The 27,082-nt window shown below is 44.9% G+C and overlaps 1 protein-coding gene across 1 annotated transcript in view; it reads left to right on the top strand.

The window, feature by feature from the left end:
• Positions 1-3,349: 3,349 nt before the first annotated feature.
• The window catches only part of LOC143804472 (serine palmitoyltransferase 3-like), a 120,087-nt gene continuing 96,354 nt past the window's right edge, over positions 3,350-27,082 (top strand). Inside the window, exon 1 of the mRNA XM_077282593.1 lies at positions 3,350-3,622. Within this exon, the coding sequence (XP_077138708.1) occupies positions 3,485-3,622 (138 nt within the window). The 5' untranslated portion in view covers positions 3,350-3,484. The remainder of the gene's footprint in view (positions 3,623-27,082) is intronic.

Below are 27,082 nucleotides of genomic sequence, written 5' to 3'. Positions count from 1 at the left end.
CGGGTTTTCCCAAGCACGCACGGGTGACCTCAGAGTATTTGTAAGTGCTCAGAGATTTAGTTTTCATCGCCCCAGCTGAATCATTTACAGCTACTAGACAGCTTGATTACATGCTGGGATTCCCTAGCAACCAGGCAACCCCCACACGTGCTCAGGCTGGGTAGTACCTGTAAATCATTCAGCTGGGGCGATGAAAACTAAATCTCCGAACACTAAGGGTAAGTTTCCACGTTCAGGAAACGCTGCGTCCAGATGTTACAGCATAGTGGAGGGGATTTTATCAAATCCCGCCTCCACTATGCGTGGTAACACGCACCCGGCGGCCCTGCGATTCCGGACATGCGGCGCGTCTTTTAAGATCGCAGCATGTCTGTTTACCTTGCGGCGCCGCTGCAAGGTAAAACACAGGGCCCTATGTGTGGGGTGCGATGATTCCGGATGTGTGCAATGAACACATCCAGCATTATTGCATCACAGAAGGGGGCGGAGCTTTGGGCGGAGCGGCTTTGCCGCTCCGTCCAAACCGCTGGCCATCCTGAAGGTGGACACGTACCCTAAGGCCAGTCTCACGCGTCCAGATAATTCCGGTACCAGAAAAATCGGTACCGGAGTTATCCGTCTCCCTATGGGAGGTGGAGCCGCATATTCATCACTAATGAGCGGCACCACGTGACCGCGCATACAGGACAAGCTGCAACGCTGAGAGGAAGCATCGCGAGAGCTGGGTGAGTATTTTAATGCCAGCAGGCGGGCGCACAAGGGGTGGGAGGCGGGAGCTGACCAGGAACAACATGATTTTTCATTCCTTCTCTCCAGCGAACGATGCTGGAGAGAAGGAATGAATGGCAGCTTCAGCACCACATGCACGGAAGACAGCGCTTACTGTAGCGCTGTCTCCTGCACGGTCCGTGTGGTACTCAGTCGGCACACGGACAGCATCCGTGTGTGGTACGTGTTTACATGGACCCATTGACTTTAATGGGTCCGTGTGATCCGTGCGCTCCCACGAACACTGACATGTCTCCGTGTTTTTCAAACAGACACACGACCCGTGAAAACACGCTGACATGTGCAGAGACACATTCATTTTAATGTGTCTACGTGAGTCAGTGTCTCCGGTAAGTGAGAAAACTGTCACCACACGTACCGAAGCCACTGACATGTGAAACAGGCCTAACAAATACTCGGAGACCACCCGAGCGTGCTCATCACTAGTGTCTGGTATCGGTTGCAGGGCTGACATCATTTCGACATCAAATCACTGAGCTCAGCAGCTCTGAACAGCGCGTTTTCTCTTCAATGGTAGAGCTGCTGAGTCTACTGCGTGTTTGACACAATATTGACATGATACCAGCGCAGTAACCAATGCCAGACATAGAGGGCAGCAGTGAAGACTCCCCCGATGTACCTGGGTTGGGTGAGCACGGCAATATTTGTTTGTTTTTTTACCAATCTACAGCCGGGGCAAACCATTATCTGAAAGGGGACAACCCCTTTAACCTGAGCAATATTTTTGGGTGGAATCAGTACCAATTCAATATGCAAAGTGACTAAATTGTCTTGACAATAAATAATTCCCAGATTGAAGTGTAAAATCCCGCTTCATGATAAGCTAAGCCCCCAAACCATGCTCCTTTTTATCCTAGACTGGTATTTTTCAGTGAAAAAGAGGCATCCTTAGCCAGGAGGCCTGCAGTCAGTGCGGACATCACAGTCCGTACACTGATCATGAAACAACAGTCATGTTCACACGTTCAGTATTTGGTCAGTATTTTACCTCAGCATTTATAAGCTAAATCCACGAGTGGAACAGTCAGAGGAAAAGTATAATAGAAACACGTCACCACCTCTGTATTTTTTTTCCCACTCCTGGTTTCGGCTTACAAATACTGAGGTAAAAAAATTCACCAAATACTCAACGTGTTTACGTTCCCATGATGAGTTTTTGGTATGTTTGATGCTGCAGAATTTCTGCACCATTTTGGCACCTATTATTTCAATTAGGCTATTTTTCGTCTTCCATGGCGTTTTTGTGGTTTTTAAACATGCATTTTTATCATGTTTTTGACGCTGCGTTTTTGTCTCTTGTTGGCATGTCATGTTTTAAATAAAGCTATTTTGTTTTTGATACTTCCTGATATTTGACAGAACTTTATTGATCTAGTACGGATTGCTGCAGAAACGCACTAAAAACACATTTGTGTGTTTTATACCTGCGTATTTTCCACATCCAATGCTGGCCCATGGGGAAAAAGTGCACAGAAAACTCAGTGTACCCGGAAGAGAAATTGACATGTTGCAGATTTGAAACACGCACCGCGGGTCAGTGTACGCTAAGAAAAAAAGAAGCGTAGTGGGTGTGAGATTTCTATAAGTCCCATCCACTTTGCTAGATCTGTTAGACCAGGGGCGGACATATCTTTGGTGCAACCTGTGCGGCCGCACAGAGGCCTAAGAGGTGAGGGAGCCCATTTCTACCTCCAAAGCAGGTGCAATTTAGCATTTTCAGGAGCTCTTGGGCTACAAAGGGTCCATATATTGTTCTTGCATAGGGGCCCTACTCTGTCTGGGTCCCCCAGTGTATTAGTCGATGCCTTTTTACCTCAGCAAAAATACAAAGCGTCCAAAACTGACTAAAAGCTCATTGTGGAAAGGCAGCCTGAGGCTATGTGCACACGTATTTGTGAGGGCTGCGGATTTGATAAATCCGCAGGGCAAAAACACTGCGTTTTTACTGCGGTTTTTGTGCGGATTCCACTGCGGTTTTACACCTGCAGTTTTCTATTATGGTGCAGTTGTAAAACCGCTGTGGAATCCGCACAAAGAATTGACATGCTGCGGAATGTAAACTGCTGCGTTTCCGCACGATTTTTTTCCGCAGCATGGGCACAGTGGTTTCTGTTTCCCATAGGTTTACATTGTACTAAAAACTCATGGGAAACTGCAGCGAATCCGCAGCAAAATCCGCAACGTGTGCACAGAAACAGTCTGAAAAAGGCCAGATATTCTAGCAGTTCTCGGTCGCATTGCTGCTTCCCAGAGTGAACCTATAACCTAATATCCATAGCTTGGGGTGAATGGTTACACGTTCTCTAGTAGTAAATGATTAGCCTAGCTTAAACTAGACTTGGGATGCAAGTTCTGTAATTTTGTAGCAAACACAAGTTGTGTGTCTCTTTAAATCCCTTTCCTTCACTTTTTCCAGCTTCTTGTTCAGGGGCTCCTAAGAAGCGTCTGTTGTTTAGCAACCCCCTTCTGGTGTAAAGGGACCTGAGACGACAGCGGATGAAGGCTACCTGTGGCTATACATAAATGCTTTTCTTATGCTGAGACGTAAAGGTGTACAAAGGTGACAGCTAAATTCAAGGAGTGAGTTCTGAGGATAAGGAAGGGCTTTCTTGCTGGCTTCCTCCTCCCCGTGCCACCACACCCTTTCCCTGAATAAGCCTGACAGACTGGTTGACTACCTGCGGCTGATCACTCTATGTATCTGCTGTATGAAAGCAGCTCAGTCTCCCCAATGGCTCAGCCCAAGTTGGTTCACTGTAATGGGACACACAAACCCCACCACAATCATCTGAATGGGATCACTAAGAAGAACGGATTTACTAAAACTTTACAGGTAAGTGATAACAACTGTGGTAATGCTAGCGTGTATTCTGGGTATGTGCTGCTAGACCTGGGCTCAGAAAATGCTTATTTTAATAGCAAATTTTTTTTTTTTTATAAAGGATCTGACACTGAGTAAGCACACCAGCCTCATCAGTTCTAAGATTCCATAGATCGGTAGCTCAGATAAATATCTTGTAAAAATTTCTGGCTCCTTGTGTGCGTGGATTAAAATGACCCTATGTCTGTTACTGAATCTCATACCCGGGTCATACAAGTTTGGGATTTGGGTGTATGACATTACCATGTGGGTTTTATATCTGCAGTTCCGATATCACGCCGGCAGAGGTGTATCAGGGCAGCGTCTGTGGGTGACATGTTCTGTAGCAGCATCATAATTTTCTCGTTATGGATTACGCCGGCTTCACACCACAATTCTGGTGTCACGCCGCTCAGTGATTAATAAGAAAAAGGGCTTGCTAAAGCAAATATTTCTCTCTGTCTGGAGCCACAGCACACTTATGCACTGCGCTCTCATACGCCATTATTTGCTTTATTTCCATTTATGACAAATTGTCAGTTTTTGACTGATTCACTGCAAATCCGAAATACATTGTGGAATCAGGGGAATTTATTGATTTGGTCATAGTCTAAAATGACTCAGAGAAAACTGATCAGAGAAACAGCTCAGTATGCGGACAATCCCTGTCCACCTACTCCGCATATATATTCTTTTCAAGTTCAACGTAACCACAAAATCTTAACATTCAAGTGTTTTTATTGTATTTCCTTACAGCTAGTGTGTGGTGTGACAAGTGAAAGCTGAGCTTTGACTGGTAGATATATCGATCTCAGTGGCCTCTACTTCTAGTGGAGCCCATGGTGCTGTGATAGATCCATTGACTGAAACCACCACGGAGACTTTCAATAGCAGTGTGTGCAAAGTGTTAGGGTATGTTCCCACGGTCAGTAAACGCTGTCGGTTGGACGCTGCGTACATATGCAGCATCCAGATGTTACAGCATAGTGGATGGGATTTCTAGAAATCCCATGTCCACTATGCGTGCATAGTCGCCTGCGGATCACCCGCGGAGATGGACATGTGGCGCATCTTTCAAGACCGCATCATGACAATTTCTCTTGTGGTGAAGCTAGTCTCCCCAACAGAAATTACATCAATAGAAATGTATTGAATGTGGTGAACATATGCAGATTTATCTGCATTCAATAGAAGGCAACGCTTTGCCTGCAGCCAACATACACTGCGTCCAAACCGCTGCTAGTTCCAGATCGTGGGTACCCGGGCCTAGACGATCGCAAAAGTACATTCAGATCTGCCCTTTAATGAGCATCATTCTACTATATTAAGTGAGCAGTCCTCGTTCACACGTCATTATTCCTATACAGCATTATGTTATCAGCAGAACATCTCCTGTGCTGCTGATAATGATTTTCATTTCAGCATAAACAATCCAAGCGGTCACCAGCATGTTTACATGGGCTGATCAACGGTACAAAACAGAGAGCACTTGGATGATGCATGGATGACATCCTCCTGCTGTTTGTCCTTTTCTCAGATCTATTGATTTAATGGGAACCTGTCAGCAAAATGGACGCAAGGAGAAGACTCTCTTGGCAAATTATAATTATTTGATGGATGCAACAACAAAGGATGACATAGATGCTAAAATAAACCACGCAAGCCTCATTTATTTAAAAAAGTCAATTTTTGTTGCCCATAGCAACCAATCCTAGCTCAACTTTAAATTTTTACAGTAGCTCTAGTAGAATGAAAGCTGTGCAGTGAATGGCTGCTGTGGGCAACATACTTATTTTCATTAATGTGCCCCATAGATGTATAGCCTAACAGCAGAAGATATCATTTAACTCTGTGCAAACTTTCATAATAAACTGAATGGATATTATAAGATTTTGTGACAAAACAACTGGAAATATGTCGGTAACAGACACAGACCAGCTAAGAAGTCATGAACCTGGTCCTATTGACTATAGATTTTATTTGCAGCCATTGTTGTTGTTGCTGTGTAATGTGTACTATCACCATGGTGACCTAACTGCACGACCTGTCGCTGTACTCAACCATCTCTGTTGTTATGCTGTGCCTTTAAGACAAGCATTAACTTTTGATATTCTATATAGGGACATCGATGGTAGACGTCAGCAAATGTAAACCACAATATGTTATCATTACCTTTTATTATTTTGTTTCATATCTGCTTAAATTTGCCTATATGGTGTCCATTCAGTGTTTTGGACAGTGGAGTAACTTGAAGAGTGTAGACCCCAAATGCTAAATCTCTAGTTTTCAGGGTGAGTCTGCAGCCCCTGCACTCACTCTGGTTATGCCCCTGGTGTTGGATGAAACAATGTTAGTCAGTGATCTTCTGTGGATTCTACATATGGCATATCCGTCTTCCATGATTGGCATGTCCGGGCTGCATCTGATCCTGGGCTTCCTCTTCCTGCTCAAAACATCTGAAGGCGGGGACGGTGATGCCAGTACTGATTGGGCACCACTCAAGACCTCGGGGAGAGCCAATGCCAGCACGGAAGGTGAGTATAGTCTTTTTTATGTTATTGGGGCCAAGTGAACGGTATGAGAAGAAGTTGTCCAAATAGTGGACAACTTCTTTAAGTTGGTATGAATGGATTCGCAGAATGTCTTCCATCGGTGATGCCAGTAATCTGTGGGCTCTTGATGGTACCCTTGTGTGCCACCTCCTATCCATCAGCATCTTCTTTTGGTACGTGATGTAATATATGTGTTAAGATGACATCGCACAAGGCTGGTTAATCAAGAGTATTTGCACATGCTGGCCAGGACCGCCATCAGGGCATTACTGCCCTTACTTGTGTATGGGGCCCGATGAGCAGAGGGGGCCCGCAATGGGCCCTCCTCTCTTCTGCTTATCGGGCCCCAGCAGCAGGATTCTGCTTGCTCACTAACTGCCCGTGCATCCTCAGATGCAAAATTTGTTGCCGTACTCCTGCAGGGCAACAGTTAACAGCCGCCGGCCAATCACAGACTGGCAGCTGACACATCGCTGGCGTATGACATCATTGTCGGAGCGACACTGCGCGCCTCAGATGCATCGACCGGAGGACACCGCTGGAGCTCGGCCAGGTGAGGAGAAAATTTTTTTTTTTTTCTTTTATAAAGCCGCGGCATGGGGATGCATTATATTATGGGGTGCATTATTATACAATAGAGGTGCATTATATTATGAGGTGCATTATAATGCTATGGGGTGCATTATACTGCTATGTGGGTGCACTATACCATGGGGTGCATTATACTGCCACGGCCGGGTGCATTATATTATGGGGTGCATTATAATACTATGGGGGTGCACTATAATACTATAAGGCTCAATTACACTATGGGGGTGCATTATACTACTATGGGGGTGCATTATAGCGCTATGGTGCTGTATTATACTATTATGGAATTATGGATGACTATGGGGCAATATGGAGAGACATGAGGCAGAATGGGTGGACACTAGTGATGAGCGAGTATACTCGTTGCTTGGGTGGTCTCCGAGTATTTGTTAGTGCTCGGAGATTTAATTTTTGTCGACTTAGCTGCATGATTTACAGCTGCTAGCCAGCCTGAGTTCATATGGGGGTTGCTAGACAATCCCCACATGTATTCAAGCTGTCTAGCCGCCGTAAATCATGCAACTGGGTCAACAAAAACTAAATCTTCAAGCATTAACAAATACTTGGAGACCACCCGAGCTACAAGTATACTCGCTCATCACTAGTGGACACGTGAGGTCCAGAATGTAGGATATTATTACTGTAGGGGGTAATTAAAGGATATTATTTTTGAGGATACTGTTTTCAGTGTGGGGAGGAGAGGTTCTGCTATTGCGCAGGATGACACGGTCGCTTTTTTTCTTCATCTGGCATAGTATAGAGGTTGGGGAATGTGCTCTAGATAACTGTGTTCTTTTCTGCAGAGACAAGTCCTGGCTGGAAGAAGTGATGGTGGTCTGAACAAGATGAAGGAGTTCAACTCCAGACTTCACCGGTGAGTAAGTGTGTTACCTGTACACTTACACAGGCGCTTTGTATATAGTATATAGTGTATGTTACTGGTGATCATTGTATATATATTACCCGTACACTACTATATACCGCGTGTGTATAATGTCACTGGTGATCACTGTATTACCTGCACACAGACACTGCATTAGTAGTGTGTTGTTTTTTTTTTTACATTAATGATCAGTATTGTAGTATTCGGTCACTACGTGGTGGTAATATGTGATCTCGTCATGGTGTGGCAGGATTTGTTCCTTATGTGGTATTATTCAGTCACTATGTGGTAGTAATATGTGAACTGGTCATGGCATGATAGTATTTTGTTACTTGTATGTGGTATTATTTTATGACTATATGGTGGTAATACGGTGTCTGGTCATGGTGCGGTGGTACAACCCTTGTGATATTATTGGTCATTTTAAAAATTGAAAAATAAATAACAATATACTTAAATTGGATATTTTAACAAATGTTTAGTAAGTTACAGTAGAGTAGGGCCCGGCCAAAAGAGTCTACCGTGTCATGGTGGCAGATAAAAAAAAAAATCTTTCGGCCAAAACAAAAAGCTGCTGGCTATGTATGTTGTTGTGTATCCGCTTTTTGGGCTCCCCTGGTGGTTGCTGGTGGTACTGGTGACTTGTTTGCACTTTGCTGCTTCTGTTCACCTGCTTCCATCAGTGTTTGGGAGTTTCCTATTTAGCCTTGCTCTCCAGTCATTTCCTTGCCGGTCATCATTGTAACCAGAGCCTTCGGTTGCATGTTCCTGCTACTAGTCTGCTGATCAGCTAAGTGGACTTTGTCCTTTTGTTTTTTACCTTTTGTCCAGTTTGCAGTTTTTGTAATTCTCTGTAGCTGGAAGCTCTTGCGGGCTGAAATTGCCACTCCTGTGTCATGAGTTGACACAGGAGTCTTAAAGTAATTTCAGGATGGTTTTTGAAAGGGTTTTCAGTTGACCGTGAAGTCCTCTTTTGTATCCTTCTGCTATCTAGTAAGTGGACCTCTCTTTGCTAAATCTACTTTCATACTGTGTATGTCTTTTCCTCTTAATTCACCGTTATTACATGTGGGGGGCTGCTATCATCTTTTGGGGGATTTCCCTAGAGGTAAGCCAGGTCTGTTTCTTCCTCTACCAGGCGTAGTTAGTCCTCCGGCTGGCGCGTGGCATATAGGAAGCCGTAGGTATGCTCCCTGGCTACTATTAGTTGTGTGGTAGATTTAGCTCACGGTCAACTCGAGTTTCCATCACCCGAGAGCTCGTTCGTTACTTATATGTTTCTTACGTTCCCTTGCCATTGGGAACCATGACAGTATGTGGTGATGGGAACTGTAAATGTGTGATTGGTGATGATGTGGTGTTTTTCCAAGAGAGGGTGGTGGAACTGTGGAAGGTTTGAGGGGTGGAGACTGGGTTAGGGTAGAGCCTGGGTGGAGTTTCAAGGGGGCCCTTAAAATTTTGCCAGTATGGGACCCCGAAATTCCTTGTGGCAGTTCTCAAAACTCCTGAGTGGCTACAGATTTCTGACATGACCAATCAACCACGTCCTGCAAATCAATTTCCACCAACTCTTCAATAACCCTGACAAATGTTTGCCATTTATGCATCCATGCTTCAAAGTCCAGGAAGGAATATGGTAGCAAAAAAAAAAGAAATAAGGTAAAACTGTCAGCTGACCTTGCAGTAAAAGAACAGAAACGTACAAACTTGCTTGTCTCTAGTCAAAGCTAAGCATCCAGCGCCTGGCAAGGCAAGTTCAGCAGCTTAAGTGATTGTTTCATATCTGCTTTAAGTTGTGTGCTTAGGGGAAAAAAGGATAAGCATTACTGTTGCTGTTCTTCAGATGTGTCTTGTATGCACTTTGGGTTCGCTCACACTGGCGAGTAGCATCCGATGTATCTCTGGGAGAGAATTGGATGCAATTTGCAAATTACTCTCGGATCAAACTCTGCTGTGAGCGTGAGCCTAGTGTCATTTTACCGTGATCCCATTCTCTCGTATGCAGAAATTGAATCACAGGTGCAGAGAAGATGGAGAACTTGATTTCTCAATCTTCTCCGTTCTGTGAATCGGCGTATATCAGGCTGTGGTTGGTAGACATCCGAGTGCAGTCCGATGTTTTGCACGCACCCATAGACTTGTTTAAGCACATGCTGTCCGATATACGTTGCCAATTGCAGCATGCAGAGATAATTATTTTTTTTCAATTTTTTTCCCTCTGCACTCGCCATGGGAAAATAAATGCCAGTCAACACTGCTCCACATTATAACATTAGAGCGAGTGCTATTCCAGGACCCAATTTCTGCAAGGCTACAGTGCTAACCACCATACAACTTTGAGTAAGTCATCTGTCTTGACACAGTGAGGAGTAGTAAGGGACTACTTATTAAGTTTCACCTACTTGACGTCTGGAGGATTTTAGATTAAAAATCAGCTTTAAATTATTTTAAATTTAATTTTCCTTTACTCCCCCAGTCTTTGATTCCCACTGGGTCCCCTTTGTTGCGCATGTCCATGTATTCCACTCCTTAGGCTATGTGCTCATGATCAGAAACAGCAGTTTTTGGGTGGAGCGCAAATGCGCTGCATCCAAAACCCTGTGTTCTACTTTAGAAGCACAGTGGATGGGATTTATAGAAATCCCATGCCCGCTGTGCTTCTGTTTACCACTGCATAAATTCACCCGCTGTGCGGGTTTACGAGCCACAGCATGTCCATTCCTGTAGCAGAAATGCTGGTGGAGCGCCCCACGTCAGGGCAATGGGGTACACGGCACCGGGTCCATCAGTTCAGGGGATGTCACGGTGGCCCGACCCGGTCCATGGCCCTCTGAGGGGCGTCCAATAAAAGGGATAGTGCTTATGGGGAAAGGTCTTTAAAGGGATAAGATTCGTGTGATACCTGTGGTATTCGGTCAGGGTGACCGACGCTGCTTAGGGGTCTGCTGGGGTGATGTGACAGCAGCTAGATGGTATACCGTCCCACAGGTGAAGTGTATCCCCAGGGCTTCCCAGAGGTGTAGGTGGTGATGGTGGATGATGTAAGACGCAGTGAATAACGAGGACACAAGGTTGCAGTCTCTTTACCTTTTACTGGAGGCTTCAGCATCCACAGTCCAGGGTACAGACCACAGGGTAGGCAGAGTCCGGACGGTCCGAAGGCACATCCAGAGTCCCCTTATCCAGGTGGAAATCAGTAGCCTTCCTCTAGCGCCTGGGTGTTGTAGTACCTCCCTGCTGAGCTTCTTGGTAAGGTCCTCACAACTGTTATAGATGTCTTCCTCTCTGTCCCCCAGATGGTATGGATAGGACAAACCCGTATGACTGGTGGCCTGAGGCTTTTTACAGGGACTCTAGAGACGCCCCAGACCCCACAAGTTGCCACCGTGCCTCCTGAGTATAAGGTCGGGCAGCCAACGTGGAATTGACTGTCCTGCCAGTCCCTGGAGCAAGGCTTGGAGACGATTGCTCCCTCGGTGTTCCGGCCACCGACTTCTGCGCCTCAGAAGGAGGCAGCCTTTTACAGGGCAGAACTCCCTCTGGTTTTCTCCCCTTGTGCTATGACTTTGTTTCTCACCCACTACAATACAGTTTTTTTCGTGTCCTTCCTTAGGATGCTGCCGCACGTGGGGCAGGCGCAGCTCTGTAGCCTTCTATCTGGGCCTCTGTCAGGGACCTTTCTCTGTCTGCAGCTCTGATGTTCCTCTTTTCCCCCTGTCTGCCTGACAGGTGCTGCCTGGGTCAAACCCAGTCAGCTTCTGACTCCTGGATACTGCCTGGGTGAAGCCCAGTCAGCTTCTGACTAACTTTCTATCCAGCCCACCAGTTTTACCTATTTGTGAGGAGTGCCCTAGTAGATAGGAGCAAGGCTCCCCCTGGTGGACTGTAGTGTGAAGTATGGTGTATGGTTTGTGATACCTGGTAGGAAGATCTCCTTTATTGCCTTCAGACGTAACATCACTCCCCCTGGTGGAAGAACGATATTACTGCAACGACCAGAACCCTGGGGCGCTGCACTAGTCTCTCTAGTGGATTTTGACCAATTTGAATGTCATTACTTGCTGTGAATCTGCGTGTACTGATGTTGTCCTTATGCCTAAACTTTATAGGATGGCTTTGGGTAAGTACACAAGTTTGATGTGAATGGGGCTTTAGTTATTAATTCAATATTTTTACGAATACTGATGTAATGTATTTAGTAACCTAAAAAACTTGTACCTATACAGATGCCCCAAATTTGGACCACTTTAAAACCATAATTTATTGTAATAACATTCCAGCCGCCTCTTCATTCTAAGGAACGTAAAGGTGAAAGAGCACGTATCACAAGTCTTTTTACTTAATAAGAGTGGGCAGCCCTAGAATGGTGGTAATTCTAAATATAACTTTGTGTCAAAAGTGCACCAAGCACTCGCTGGTCTCTCCCAAAAGGGCTAGACTTTCTAGCAAAAATTGTGCTTGAATTTCTGGGTTGTGGGATTTTGCCACCTTCTATGGCCCCTCTTGAATTGAAAGAGTGAGATCTATCTCTTATCATCTAAGCAGTGACCTAGCGATCATCACTCTGTGGATGTCACTGTTTGGTCACAACTTGATAAATACAGCTGCAGATTGATGATAGATACTCTTTAAGGAACCTGTCACACTGGATAACTCAACCTGAGGCTATAGGATTCATCTGCAGGTTAATTAAGCTGCGAAGATGCAAAGTCACAGCCGCAGTACTGAAAGTGCGGCACCCAGGAGAAAATGAACTTTATTCCACCAGGTAGCTTCTGGCTTTCAGTCATTCCGGCTTACCGGCGCTGCTAAAGTCACCTCTCACAGTACTGAGAGCAGCGGCACTTTCACGGACAGCCAGCTCTGCGTGCAGCCATTATAGTGTGTGACTGAAAGCAAGCGATTCCCAGGAGGAAAAAGGTTAGTTTTCTGCCAGGATCCATGCTTTCAGTACTGCTGTCGGGCACCTTCCTAATGCAACTAAACTACAGATTAACCCTATATCTGCAATTTAACAGCAGTATCCGATGTGACTGATTCCCTCTACTTGTTTTCCCTGTCCCTCCCACCCCTTTTTTTTTTTTTTTTTTTTTTTTTAACTGACAGCTCTGGCTTTATAGAGTGAGAGAATAGCGGAGATGGATGGGAAATGTAGTAGGTGGAATGGTGCTCTTAAAGGGAACCTGTCGCTATGAAAATGCAGGCACCATGTTATAGAGCAGGGGAAGCTGAGCAGATTAATATGTAGTTTTTATGAGAATAGATTCAGTATAACCTTTGATTTAAACCTCTGCTTTTTCTGGGATTTTCAGTCCTATCAGTGACTGACAGCTACCTCTGTATGTAGACTTCCAGAAAGTTGTCAGTCACTGATCGGACCACCCACTGGACTGAAAATCCCACAAGAGTAGATGATTAAAGCACATGTTGTACTGAATCTTTTCTCACAGAACTATCAATTATTTTAGTCATCTCGCCCTGCTCTTTATAAAATGCATGCAGATTGGACTGCATTTTCATAATGACAGGTTCTGTTAATGTTTAGGTGCAAGGAGTACCTGTACTTGGTTTGTGCTGACCGACTTCATGTAAGTCATTGATTTTTTTTGTTGTTTTGTTTTTTTTAGGGTTTTTTCATCTTTACATCATTTACCTTACATGTTAGCTTAATATTAGAGTTTCTGAGATTGAATGCGGCAGTACCAAATATGTTTTTTTTAGATTTTTTTTTTTTTTTTTTTTTTTTTTTTTTTAATTGGGAGAATGAGTGTGACATTAAACGTTTATTTCTTTTCACTTAGTTCCTTTATTCTCACAAAAAAAGGCTAGAACCAGGGCCGGTTTTAGGCGAAGTGGGGCCCTAGGCAAAAGTTTAAAATGGGGCCCCAAATGCTATCATATTGCACATCACACAGAAGCATTGCTGTTGTATTTATGTGCTCTGAGATTTGGGAATGTTTAGCTTGCAAAAAAGACTGAGAGGAGAATTAATAGCTGTCTTCAAATATCTCAAGGGCTGTCACATTGCAGAAGGATCATCTTTATTCTCATTTGCACAAGGAAAGACTAGAAGCAATGGGATGGAACTGAAAGGGAGACGACAGATTAGATAGTAGAAAAAACTTTTTGACAGTGAGGGGGATCAATGAGTGGAACAGGCTGCCACGAGAGGTGGTGAGTTCTTGGAGCGCCCCCAAGGGCCACGGGGTACTCGGTACCGGGTCCTTCGGTTCTCGGCGGGGATGTCACGGTGGCTGACCCGGTCCGTGGCCCTAGGGAACGTCCGTAAAAAAATGGGGGAAAGGTCTTTAAAGGGATAATGTTCGTGACGTCACCTGTGGTATTCGGTCAGGGTGACCGACGCTGCTTAGGGGTCCTCTGGGGTGATGTTATGGCAGCTAGATGGTATACCTTCCCACAGGTGAAGTGTATCCCCAGGGCTCCCCAGAGGCGCAGTGAAGAACGAGGGCACAAGGTTGAAGTCTCTTTACTTTTACTGAAGGCTTCAGCATCCACAGTCCAGGATACGGACCACAGGGTAGGCAGAGTCCGGCCGGTCTGAAGGCAAATCCAGAGTCCCCTTATCCAGAAGGAAATCAGTAGCCTTCCTCTAGCGCCTGGGTGTTGTAGTACCTCCCTGCTGAGCTTCTCGGTAAGGTCCTCACAACTGATGTTTGTGTTCTAGATGTTATTTCTCTGTCTCTCTGTCCCCCAGATGGAATGGATAGGACAAACCCGTATGACCAGTGGCCTGAGGCTTTTTACAGGGACTCTATCACGCCCCGGCCCCCACAAGTTGCCACCGAGACTCCTGGGTATAAGGTGGGGCAACTAATATGGAACTAGCTGTCCTGCCGGTCTTTGGAGCCTGGCTTGGAGACGTTGATTCCCTCGGTGTTCCGGCTACCGGGTCCTGCGCCTCAGAAAGGCAGCCTTTTGCAGGGCAGAACTCCTTCTGGTTTCCTCTCCTTTTGCTATGACTTTGCTTCTCACCCTCCACAATACAATTCTCTTCTAATGTCTCTAACTTAGGATGCTGCCGCACGTGGGGCAGGCGCAGCTCCGTGGCCTTCTGTCTTGGCCTCTGACAGGATCCCACCCCTGTCAGGGACCTTTCTCTGTCTGCAGCTCTGATGTTTCTCCTTCCCTTTTGGCTGCCCGACAGGGTGCTGCCTGGGTGAAGCCTAGTCAGCTTCTGCCTAACTTCCTATCCAGACCACCAGTTTTACCTAGTTGTGAGGAGTGCCCTAGTAGATAGGAGCGTAGCTCCCCCAGGCGGCCTGGAGTGTGAAGTGTGTTGTGTGGTTTGTGATACCTGGTAAAGAGATCTCCTTTATTGCCTTCAGACATATCACTCCCCCTGATGGAAGAACAACATTACTGCAACGACCAGGACTCTGGGGCGCTGCATTCTCCTTCCATGGAAGTTTTCAAACAGAGGTTGGACAGACATCTTTCTGAGATTGTTTAGTGAATCCTGTGTTGAGCATGGGGTTGGACCAGATGACCCAGGAGGTCCCTTCCAACTCTACCATTCTATGATTCTATAGGCAGCTACCTGGTCTGCCTGCCGCTAACGCCGACACTGACTAGAACATGTAGTCATTTGCTCTTGTGCTATATACTGCAGTATACAGTAATACGACTATCTATGAAGCTCACTCAATAACAGCCTCCGATGTATGATGTACAGTGGCTTTGCAAAAGTATTCACCACCCCCTTGTTTTGCTACCTGACAACCTGCAATTTCATTTTTTTTTTTTTTTTTTTTTTTTTTTTTTTTTTTTTTAGGGTTTGCATCAGTTCATGTAAAGAACATCCCTAAAAGTGTGAACATTTGATTTTCTTATTTTTTGTGAAGCAAACGACAAATGGGACAAAATAACTTAAAACTACAATGTGCATAACTATTCACCCCCTAAAGTTAGTACTTTTGCAGAGCCTCCTTTGGCAGCAATCACAGCCGCAATTTGTTTGGATAAGTCTCTATGAGCTTTCCACATCTTGCCATTGGGATTTTTGCCCATTCCTCAATGCAAAACTGCTCCAGCCCCTTCCAAGCTAGGGCTCTTTCACACATCCTGATACTTCCGATACTGGAAAACCCAGTACTGGAGATATCTGTATACGTGTGGCAACCGTCTGCCTCATCAGTATCACACTGGCACCTGGGAATCAGCGGTACTGCTGGTTGCTGAAGACAGCTTACAGTACATCATTGTCCCCGGCTCGTGCTTTGATCAGTGCTAGCGGAGACAATGTTGAGAGTTGTATTCAACTGTTAAAAGCAAGAGCAGGCAGTGGCTGAATATTCATCAGCCATTACCTGCGCTATAAATTTAAAAAAAATTACATGGAGTTCCCTTGTGTAGTTGATAACTGCTGTAACCCTCAGCTGTCAGCTTTAGCGAGGCTGGTTATCAAGAATAGAGGGGTCCCCATAACTTTCATCTTTTTATGATATAATCTGGTTAACTTTACTTCATTAACCTGGTGGATTTTTGCAGTGCTATCCCCTTTCTTAGTCTGGTGGTTTTAAACCCCCTCCCCCCCCCCTTTTTTTGGTGTCTTTTTGTATTATCTATTCATATTTTAAAATATTAATCATTAAATTCACTATTTTTAATATTACTACTTTTTCACTTCTTTCCTTTGTGGTATTCCATAGCTGAATAGCTTATTGTGGTTGTATGGACTCTGCGGCTCATTCACTCTGTGTTGCCTCTCTGATTAATGCCTTCCTTGCTCGGGCTGAGAGTTTTGGTGGGCGGCTCTCTTGGTAGGTTTGTTGTGGTACCATGTTTTTTCCATTTGATGTTAATTGATTTGATTGTGTTACGGGGATCTTCAGAGATTGGGATTTATTATTATTAATAATAATAATAATAATAATAATAATAATATTTATTTTTTTTTTAGAACCCAACCCTGACTTGTATTTCTCAACAACTTTGTCCCTGACTTATTTGGATATCTTCTGATGGTATTGCAGCCTCTGTGGCCTTTCAGTAAAGGTGTGTATTTACTGACAGACCATGTGACACTTTGGTACACAGGTGGACTTCCTTTCATTAAGCATGTGACTTATGAAGGGAAATGCTTGCACCAGAAATTTTTAAGGGGTGAATATATATGCACATGGCAATTTTTAGTTCCCTTAGCCAACTTAGGCTATTAAATGCTGATGCATCACACACAAATCGGATTTCAAAACTATTTAAACACAAGTGGTAATGTAATACAATAGGTAAAAAGCCAAGGAAAGCCTATCTATATCTATATCTCACTTGTCCAGAAGCAGTTATAAAGCATCAAGCGACTTTTATCTCATTCAGTTGGACCTACATTCATTTTTCTTTATTGCTAGTCACCCTATGATTATCCAGGGAAAAGTACTCATGTCTCATCTCCTATTATGCAAGTTGCGTGATTGCTCCATAGTCATAAATTACCATGACATTGGGTATTCGTGATGCCCGTGAGTTTCACTTAAAACTGACCGTTAACCTTAAGCTCTTCCAACCGCCCGATCCCCGCACTTTTTTAACCCATACCCCAATGACTACTCATTAAAAGTTTGTTTTGGATAAATTGGCTACAGCAGCCTTTTTATTAACATTCAAACGTAACAGTTTAAATTCTTAACATTAAACCCCAGGGAAGGCGGTCCTCGAAGCCCCGAGAATTAACCAACTCATACCCAGTCTCCACAATTTGGCCTCCAGGTCGTGTCCTTGCCTCTAGCCGCTAAGCACCAGCTCAGAGACGCTTAAAAGACTCGCCCGGCCAATATCCGCCAGAATCCCATGGCCCCAGTCATCTCGACTGTATAACCACCAATTTCCTTTCCATTTTCTAAACCACACCAGGGGGAGTCCAGGATCTTAAAAAATCCCCCCCCCCCTCCAAGCCGCCATTCCTTAGCACCACCAACTTTGAGGACCTCTTTCCCCCCCGCCACCAACACAAATGTCCTGACGCCTCAGATATTTGTGTCCCGCCACACCAGCAGCCCTTTTTCTATACCTTCTTGCACTGCTAGACACCATAAATCCAAGCCAATGGCATTCAAGTGGACACCATCCTTTCTCCAATACTCGCCCGTTCCCGACTCTAAATCCACGTGGCGATTCACAAGAGCCCCATTCCGGACCATAAAACGGGAAACCGCCCTATTAACCTTTATTCTGGCCCTGTTTAAACCCTGCACTGAACGTGCCCCCATACCAAACTTTCCTGGGAATGATATCCGACCAGATCACCAACAAATGCGGAAACATAGCCCATAGCCTCAAGACCTCAAACTTGATGTCGTTAATCAACTCCCTACAAGGGCGATTTCCGAGATCATTGCCCCCCAAATGGATCACCAATAAATCCGGCGCCCGGTCCAAACGGCCAAACTTGTGAAATTCCGGCAGAAGCTGCTTCCAGTACATTCCACGTTTTCCGATCCACCGTATAGTTGCCGCAGACCTCCCCACACTAAGCTGCCTTCCGTCGGAGCGGACATCCGCTCGCAATGCCGCCCAAAAGACGAACGAGTGGCCCATAATCAATGTAAGTAAAGGCCTCTTCCCTGAAAAGAAAAAGACAACATACCAAAACATAATAACCGCAAAGCACAACCCGATCAAATTATCTCCCCATTGAAAACATCCCTCAGACCAAGGACGGGCGAATATGGAGCAGTCCCCAGACGCAGGACAGCGGGGTACTCGGATCCGGGTCTCTCGGTTCTGAGGATGTCACGGTGGCCCGACCTAGTCCGTGGTCCTGCTAAGGGGCGCCCAATAAAAGGTGTAGATGGTGGTGTAGGTCGCAGTAAATAACGAGAGGACACAGGGTTGCAGTCTCTTTACCTCTTTACTGAAGGCTTCGGCATCTGCAATCCAGAGCACTGTTAACAGGGCTGGCTGAGACCGGCCGGTCCGAAGGCACATCCAGAGTTCCCTTTGCAGGTGGAAATCAGTGTCTACCTACTAGCGCCTGGGTGTTGTAGTACTTCCCTGCTGAGCACCACGGGATAGTCCTCACAACTGTCGTGTGTGTTTCTGTTCTTTCTCTCCGTCCCCCAGATGATTTGGATAGGACGCACCCGTATGACGGGGCAGGCCTGGAGTTATTTTATAGGGACCCTAGAGATGCCCCTCTCCCACAATTGCCTCCGTTGTCTTCATTAGGTGATTAAGATGAGGCAGCCAACCTAAAATTAACTGCCCTGCCGTTGGTTTGAAGTAATGCGTAGAGCCCAATACTTCCTCGGCGTTCCGGCAATGCGCCTCAGTAGGATGTTGCCGATCTCGGGGCACAACTCCTACTGGTTCTACCACCTTTGTGCTGTGATCTCGTTTCTCACTTCTCCACAATATACTTTGCTTCGTGTCCTTTCTTAAGATGCCACCGCAATGAAGTGCAGGCGCGGCTCCATAACGATCTGTCCTTTCGCTAGGCCTCTGTCAGGATCCCACCCCTGACAGGGACCCCCCTGAATCTTCCCAAGCAACCTCTTCTCTCACAAGGTGTTACCTGGGCAAAACCCAGTCAGCTTCTCCCTAACTTCCTATCCAACCCCCAGTTTTACCAGAGTGTGAGGAGTGGCCTAATACATAGAACCCTTTCCTCCCCCTGGTGGCCGGAGTGTGAAGTGTAATGTGTGATTGTGATACCTAGTCAGGTGAACTCCTTTAGTGCAATCAGACGTACCATCACTTCCCTTCGTGGCGGAGCGACAGTACTGCAACGACCAGGACTCTGGGGCACTGCAAATATAATGCCTGAACCTTGCGGATTTCCAACGGCCGATCCTTCGCACTACGTCCTCCCCTAAACCTCGTCTGGCTGCCTCCATAGCTGCACCTATTCTAAACGAATGCCCCGAAAAATTCTCGGCCGAAATACCCCCTCGCGTCAAGGAGCGATTAAATATCGTAATAAACTGGTGCCGAGATAAAAACTAACCATCCCCGTGTAATAACAATAGCTCATCATTCCAAACCAAACCCTTTGAAAATTGCTTAAAACATAATACGGGGCATAACGGGGAACCAGCAACTTCAAAGAGAACAATTTTACAACCTATTCCAACCAAATCCGTTTTTGATCGACACAACCAGATCACCAACCTATCTCCGTGCATGACCACATCACGGCCCAGCAACCCCCCTTTTTGATGTCTGGAGGGGCTGACCAACTCGCCCAATCGAAATGCTACGAAAAACTCTAGAGCAAATGCCAGCTTAAACAGGATAACCTCCGATTAGAACAAACCCCCGGCAATTGCTCACCTACACTATGTTCCAAATTATTATGCAAATGACATTTTTCTCAGATTTTCCTAAATGGTTGGTGCAAATGACAGTCAGTCTAATAAAAGTCATCACCCGTTAGAGTATACATAGAATTTTATTGAAGAAACCTCCCAATGATAACAGTATAATCTCCAAAATGAATAAAAACTCAAAATGCACTGTTCCAAATTATTAGGCACAGTAGAATTTCTAAAAATTTGATATGTTTTAAAGAACTGAAAATGCTCATTTGTGGAATTTGCAGCATTAGGAGGTCACCTTCACTGAACAAAAAAGCTATTTAACTCCAAAACATTCTAACAGGCCAAGTTACATGTTAACATAGGACCCCTTCATTGATATCACCTTCACAATTCTTGCATCCATTGAACTTGTGAGTTTATGGAGAGTTTCTGCTTGTATTTCTTTGCATGAAGTCAGAATAGCCTCCCAGAGCTGCTGTTTTGATGTGAACTGCCTCCCACCCTCATAGATCTTTTGTTTGATGACACTCCAAAGGTTCTCTATAGGGTTGAGGTCAGGGGAAGATGGTGGCCGCACCATGAGTTTATCTCCTTATATGCCCATAGCAGCCAATTACTCAGAGGTATTCATTGTCATGCATGAAGATGATTTTGTTCCTGAAGGCACGTTTCTGCTTTTTATACCATGGAGGAAAGTTGTCGGTCAGAAACTCTATTTACTTTGCTGAGGTCATTTTCACACCTTCAGGAACCTTAAAGGGCCCTACCAGCTGGTTCCCCATGATTTCAGTCCAAAACATGACTCCTCCACCTCCTTGCTGACGTCGCAGCCTTGTTGGGACATGGTGGCCATCCACCAACCATCCACTACTCCATCCATCCGGACCGTCCAGAGTTGCTCGACACTCATCAGTAAACTAGACTGTTTGAAAATTAGTCTTCATGTATGTCTGGGCCCACTGTAACCGTTTCTGCTTGTGAACACTGTTTAAGGGTGGCCGAATAGTAGGTTTATGCACCACAGCAAGCCTTTGAAGGATCCTACACCTTGAGGTTCGAGGGACTCCAGACGCACCAGCAGCTTCAAATAACTGTTTGCTGCTTTGTAATGGTATTTTGGCAGCTGCTCTCTTAATCCAATGAATTTGTCTGGCAGAAACCTTCCTCATTATGCCTTTATTTGCATGAACTCTGTCTGTGCTCTGTTTCAGTCACAAATCTCTTCACAGTATGATGATCACTCTTAAGTTTTCGTGAAATATCTAATTTTTTCATACCTTGTCCAAGGCATTGCACTATTTAACGCTTTTCAGCAGCAGAGATCCTTTTTATTTTCCATATTGCTTGAAACCGGTGACCTGCATAATAATGTGGAACATCATTTTTGAGTAGTTTTCCTTTAATTAGAATCACCTGGAAAACTAATTATCACATGTGTTTAACCCCTTCACCCCGAAGCCTGTTTTCACCTAAGTGACAGGGCCAATTTTTACAATTCTGACCACTGTCAATTTATGAGGTCATAACTCTAAAACGCTTCAATGGATCCTGCTGATTCTGAGAATGTTTTCTCGTGACATACTGTACTTCATGATAGTGGTAAAACTTCTTCAATATGACTTGCATTTATTTGTGAAAAAAACAAAAATTTGGCAAATTATGAAAATTTAGCAATTTTCAAACTTTTAGTTTTTATGCCCTTAAATTAGAGAGTTATATCTCATAATATAGTTAATAAACGACATTTCCCACATGTCTGCTTTACATCAGCACAATTTTGGAAACATAATTTTTTTTTTGTTAGGGAGTTATAAGGGTTAAAAGTTGACCAGCGATTTCTCATTTTTGCAACAAAATTTGCAAAACCATTTTTTTTAGGTACCACCTCACACTTGAAGTGACTTTGAGGGGTCTATATGACAGAAAATGCCCAAAAGTGACACCATTCTAAAAACTGCACCCCTCAAGGTACTCAAAACCACATTCAAAAAGCTTATTAACCCTTCAAGTGCTTCACAGGAATTTTTGGAATGTTTAAAAAAAATTGAACATTTAACTTTTTTTTCACAAAATTTTTACTTCAGATCCAATTTGTTTTATTTTACCAAGGGTAACAGGAGAAATTGGACCAAAAAAGTCGTTGTACAATTTGTCCTGAGTACGCCGATACCCCACATGTTGGGGTAAACCAATGTTTGGGCACATGGCAGAGCTCGGAAGGGAAGGAGCGCCATTTGACTTTTCAATGCAAAATTGGCTGGAATTGAGATCGGAACCCATGTCGTGTTTGGAGAGCCCCTGATGTGCCTAAACAGTGGAAACCCCCACAAGTGACACCATTTTGGAAAGTAGACTCTCTAAGGAACTAATCTAGATGTGTGGTGAGCACTTTGAACCTCCAAGTGCTTCACAGAAGTTTATAATGTAGAGCCGTAAAAAAAAATTCATATTAATTTTCACAAAAAATGATCTTTTTTTGCCCCCAATTTTTTATTTTCCCAAGGGTAACAGGATAAATTGGACCCCAAAAGTTGTTGTGCAATTTGTCCTGGGTACGCTGATACTTCATATATGGGGATAAACCACTGTTTGGGCGCATGGCAGAGCTCGGAAGGGAAGGAGCGCCATTTGACTTTTCAATGCAAAATTGGCTGGAATTGAGATCGGAACCCATGTCGTGTTTGGAGAGCCCCTGACGTGCCTAAACAGTGGAAACCCCCACAAGTGACACCATTTTGGAAAGAAGACCCCCTAAGGAACTTATCTAGATGTGTGGTGAGCACTTTTAACCCCCAATTGTTTCACTAAAGTTTAGAATGTATCGCTGTGAAAATTAAAAAATCATTTTTTCTTTCCACAAAATGATGTTTTAGCCCGCAATTTTTTTTTTTCCCAAGGGTAACAGGAGAAATTGGACCACAAAAGTTATTGTCCAATTTGTCCTGAGTACGCTGATACCCCATACATTGGGGGGAACCACTGTTTGGGCGCACGGCAGAGCTCGGAAGGGAAGGAGCGCCGTTTGAAATGCAGACTTAGATGGATTGGTCTGCAGGTGTCATGTTGCATTTGCAGAGCCCCTGATGTACCTAAACAGTAGAAACCCCCCACAAGTGAACCCATATTGGAAACTAGACCCCCCACGGAACTTATCTAGATGTGTTGTGAGAACTTTGAATCAACAAGTGTTTCACTACAGTTTATCACGCAGAGCCATGAAAATAAAAAATATTTTTTTTTCCACGAAAATTATATTTTAGCCCCCACGTTTTTATTTTCCCAAGGGTAACAGGACAAATTGGACCCCAAAAGTTGTTGTCCAACTTGTCCTGAGAGCGCTGATACCCCATATGTTGGGGGGAACCACTGTTTGGGCGCACAGGAGAACTCGGAAGGGAAGGAGCACTGTTTTAGTTTTTCAAAGCAGAATTGGCTGGAATTGAGATCGGACGCCATGTCGCGTTTGGAGAGCCCCTGATGTGCCTAAACAGTGGAAACTCCCCAATTCTAACTGAAACCCTAACCCCAGCCCTAACCCTAACCCCAGCCCTAACCCTAACCCCAACCCTAACCCTAGTCCTAACCCTAGCGCTACTTTCACACAAGCGTTTTTTTGCATACGTCGCAATGCGTTGTTTTGGTGAAAAAACGCATCCTGCAAAGTCATCTGCAGGATGCGTTTTTTCCCCATAGATTAACATTAGCGACGTATTGACACACGTCGCAACCGTCGTGCGACGGTTGCGTCGTGTTGTGGCGGACCGCCGGCAGCAAAAAACGTTACATGTAACTTTTTTTGTGCCGACGGTACACCATTTCCGACCGCGCATGCGCGGCTGGAACTCCGCCCCCACCTCACAATGGGGCAGCGGATGCGTGGAAAAACAGCATCCGCTGCCCCCATTGTGCGGCGCTTGCACAGTATGCGTCGGTACGTCGGGCCGACGCAGCGCGACGGCCCCGTACCGACGCTAGTGTGAAAGTAGCCTAACGGGAAAATGGAAATAAATATATTTTTTAAAATTTTATTATTTTTCCCTAACTAAGCGGGTGATGAAGGGGAATTTGATTTACTTTTATAGCGTTTTTTGGGCGGATTTTTATGGTTGGCAGCCATCACACACTAAAAGACGCTTTTTATTGCAAAAAATAGTTTTTGCATCACCACATTTTGAGAGCTATAATTTTTCCATATTTTGGTCCACAGAGTCATGTGAGATCTTGTTTTTTGCGGGACGAGTTGACGTTTTTATTGGTACCATTTTCAGGCACATGACATTTTTTGATCGCTTTTTATTCCGATTTTTGGGAGGCGGAATGAACAAAAACCAGCAATTCCTGAAATTCTTTTAGGGGGGGCGTTTATACCGTTCTGCATTTGGTAAAAAGGATAAAGCAGTTTTATTCTTCGGGTCAGTACGATTACAGCGATACCTCATTTATGTAATTTTTTTTATGTTTTGCCGCTTTTACACAATAAAAACTATTTTTTATAAAAAATAATTGTTTTTGCATCGCTTTTTTCTGAGAGCTATAACTTTTTTATTTTTCTGCTGATGCTGTATGGCGGCTTTTTTTTTGCGGGACAAGATGACGTTTTCAGCGGTACCATGGTTATTTATATCCGTCTTTTTGATCGCGTGTTATTCCACTTTTTGTTTGGCGGTATGAGAATAAAGCGTTGTTTTTTGCCTCGTTTTTTTTTTTTTACGGTGTTCACTGAAAGGGTTAACTAGTGATATAGTTTTATAGGTGGGGTCGTTACGGACGCGGCGATACTAAATGTGTACTTTTATTGTGTGACTTTTTTTTTTATTTAGATAAAGAAATGTATTTATGGGAATATTTTTATTTTTTTTTTCTTTATTTAGGATTTTTTTTTTTATTTTTTTTTTACACATGTGGACTTTTTTTTTTTTAACTTTGTCCCAGGGGGGGACATCACAGATCGGTGATCTGATAGTGTGCACAGCACTCTGTCAGATCACCGATCTGACAGGCACTTTGCAGAGGCTTGCCGGCGCCTGCTATGAGGAATTCTCAGCAGACGCTGGCAAGCAGGGTCATCTCATGACCCGGAAGGAGTCCCACGGCCATCTTGGATCCGGGGACTCCTTCCAGGTCACCGGAGCAGCGCGATCTCATCGCGCTGCTCCGGTGGGAGAGCGCAGGGAGCCCCCGTCCCTGCGCGATCCCCCTCTATGCCGCTGTCACTATTGACAGCGGCATCAGAGGGGTTAAATGCCCGCGATCGGCGATAGCGCCGATCGTGGGCATTGCTGCGGGGTGTCAGCTGTCATATACAGCTGACACCTGCACCCGATCACCGCGGCACTCAGCGCGAGACTGCGGTGATCGGGGCGCCGTACTAGTACTGCGGCTGGCACTAATGCAGTGCCGGCAGCGCCGTACTAGTACGGCGCATGGCACGAAGGGGTTAAGATTGATTCATTGAGCCCTGGGACACAATACCATCCACGAGTTTATTTGAAAAACAAAACAATTAAATCTTTAAGACACTTAAATCCAATTTGCATAATTTGGAACAGTGTAAACTCAATAAAATTTCATAAGACACAGGGCGTCGCCCATCCAAAATTTTCCAACCTTTGCGCCACCCCTTCATCACCTGAAGGACCATAAACGATTTAGTTACATCGTGTAAACTCCCAATCCACCCAAGTATCCCATGCCTTGATGTAATGTGACCAAGTCCCTGGCACCAGGGATCTAGACAGTAACCCTCTTACTGCCCCAACGGAAGATTCCATAATTCCTCTGGGCATGACACTCGAGATCCACTTGAAGCACGATATCCGGAACCTGGTCCCACTGTGAACAAGAAAGAGCATCAAAAACCAGCAAGTTGTTAACTGGCCGAAATTCAGCAGTGACCCATAAGTTACACCGTAAACCTATCCAGACCATATGTTGTAACACTCTCAGCACTGCCGGATCCGCAGATGACAGTGAATTTATGGCTCTCACAGCCTCTTTGGATTCACAACCAAAACAAATCTTCGTGTTACGAACCTCCGTTCCCCACAAAGATAATGCAACTGCAATGGGGAACACCAAACACAACAATCGATTAGAAGATAAACTGTTGTTGACCCACAACGGCAGCCACTGACACACTAGCCAACTCTCTTTGAAAAACAAACGAAAACCGTGCTCGTCAACTGGACCGATCGTGAATCCCAAGTGCTCCGCTGGCACCACCGGTGCAATCCATAATGACCTCCCATTATGAGTCCAGAAAAAGCATCCATACTTTTAGGTCATCTTTCAACGCCTTCCGAAGCCTGATAAAATAATACGGGGCCCGAACCCCCACTGTAGCCAACGACAACCTGCGACAGAAAGCCCTACCCATCGGCATGATACGGCACGCAAAATTCAACTTCCCCAGCAATGATTGAATCTCGTGCAGCGTTACTTTTTTCAACTCATAGACTCTCCTCACCTCCATTCTCATGCCAATCAATTTGTCATCAGGCAACCGGCATTCCATTGCAACCGCCATTTTGTCAGCTGCTAATGGAACGCCGAACTTTTTTGACACTCTCCATCGAGTGAAGCAAAATTGAACAGTCTGCGGAGTGTGCTGGACCAACAAACAAAAAATCATCAAGATAATGGATGCAGGACCGGAGTCCAGACACATCCTTTACCGTCCATTCTAAAAACGTACTGAACATTTCAAAATACGCACAGGACAGAGAACACCCCATCGGCAGACAACGATCCACATAAAAAACCCCTTTCCAGAAACACCCTAGCAAATGCAAACTATCTGGATTGACAGGTAACAAACGAAACGCGGCCTCAATATCGGTCTTAGCCAACAAAGCTCCCTGCCCACAGTGTCTAACCCACTCCATAGCTGTGTCAAATGACGTATAAAGAACCGAGCACAGCTGAGGGTCAATTCCTTCATTAACCGACAAACCTTTTGGGAACGAAAGATGGGGAATTAACCTAAATTTGTTAACCTCCTTTTTGGGCACCACCCCCAACGGAGAAACTCTCAAGTCCTACATAGGGAGAGACTGAAATGGACCAGCCATTCTCCCAAGTGACCCTTCCTTGTTCAGTTTTTCCGTGACCACTTCGGGAAATTCGTAGGCCG

Source organism: Ranitomeya variabilis, chromosome 2, assembly GCF_051348905.1.
Source record: "Ranitomeya variabilis isolate aRanVar5 chromosome 2, aRanVar5.hap1, whole genome shotgun sequence".
NCBI lineage: Eukaryota > Metazoa > Chordata > Amphibia > Anura > Dendrobatidae > Ranitomeya > Ranitomeya variabilis.
Note: the sequence above shows the minus strand (reverse complement) of the source record. Positions and strands in the feature narration are given on the sequence as shown.